The sequence below is a fragment of the Empidonax traillii genome, unplaced genomic scaffold, assembly GCF_003031625.1.
Source record: "Empidonax traillii isolate 1590-97213 ecotype Southwest subspecies unplaced genomic scaffold, ASM303162v1 scaffold48:size2401408, whole genome shotgun sequence".
NCBI classification, from domain to species: domain Eukaryota; kingdom Metazoa; phylum Chordata; class Aves; order Passeriformes; family Tyrannidae; genus Empidonax; species Empidonax traillii.
Genome location: NW_020955241.1, coordinates 868,252 through 868,787, shown reverse-complemented (window position 1 = coordinate 868,787; position 536 = coordinate 868,252). Strand labels below are relative to the sequence as shown.

The following is a 536-nucleotide window of genomic DNA, read 5'->3' as shown; positions in this document are numbered from 1 at the left end:
TGACGCGACGCTCGGACTTGCGCAGGTCCTTGACACTCTCAGCATGGCGCTTCTGCTCAGCCTCCAGCTCGTTCTCCAACTCCCTCACACGGGCCTCCAGCTTCTGCAACTGCTTCTTGCCCCCCTTGAGGGCCAACTGCTCGGCCTCATCCAGCCTCATCTGCAGGTCCTTGATGGTCTGCTCCATGTTCTTCTTCATCCGCTCCAGGTGGGCGCTGGTATCTTGCTCCTTTTTCAGCTCCTCTGCCATCATGGCCGCCTGCCCGAGGAGAGAAGCAAGCAGAAAAGGAGGTTCATTACCTCTACTGGAAGATATCCTTGCTGTTGTTCCCGCCAAGACACTCACATCAGTGATAGCCTTCTTGGCCTTCTCCTCAGCATTCCTGCATTCCTGGATGGCCTCTTCCACCTCCGTCTGCAGCTGGGAGATGTCAGCCTCCATCTTCTTCTTCTGGTTGATGAGACTGGTGTTCTGGAGATGGAGAAGAGGGTCTCATGAGGTGTCTGTGGAACTGCTAATCCGTCCTTCTTCAGTA

At 55.4% G+C, this 536-nt stretch overlaps 1 protein-coding gene across 1 annotated transcript in view; it reads right to left on the bottom strand.

The window, feature by feature from the left end:
• The window catches only part of LOC114055158 (myosin-7-like), a 32,260-nt gene that overhangs the window by 18,372 nt on the left and 13,352 nt on the right, over positions 1–536 (bottom strand). The window contains exons 32-33 of the mRNA XM_027878992.1: positions 347–481; positions 29–259 (exon numbers count right to left, since the gene is read on the bottom strand). Coding sequence (XP_027734793.1) covers positions 29–259; positions 347–481 — 366 coding nt within the window. The remainder of the gene's footprint in view (positions 1–28; positions 260–346; positions 482–536) is intronic.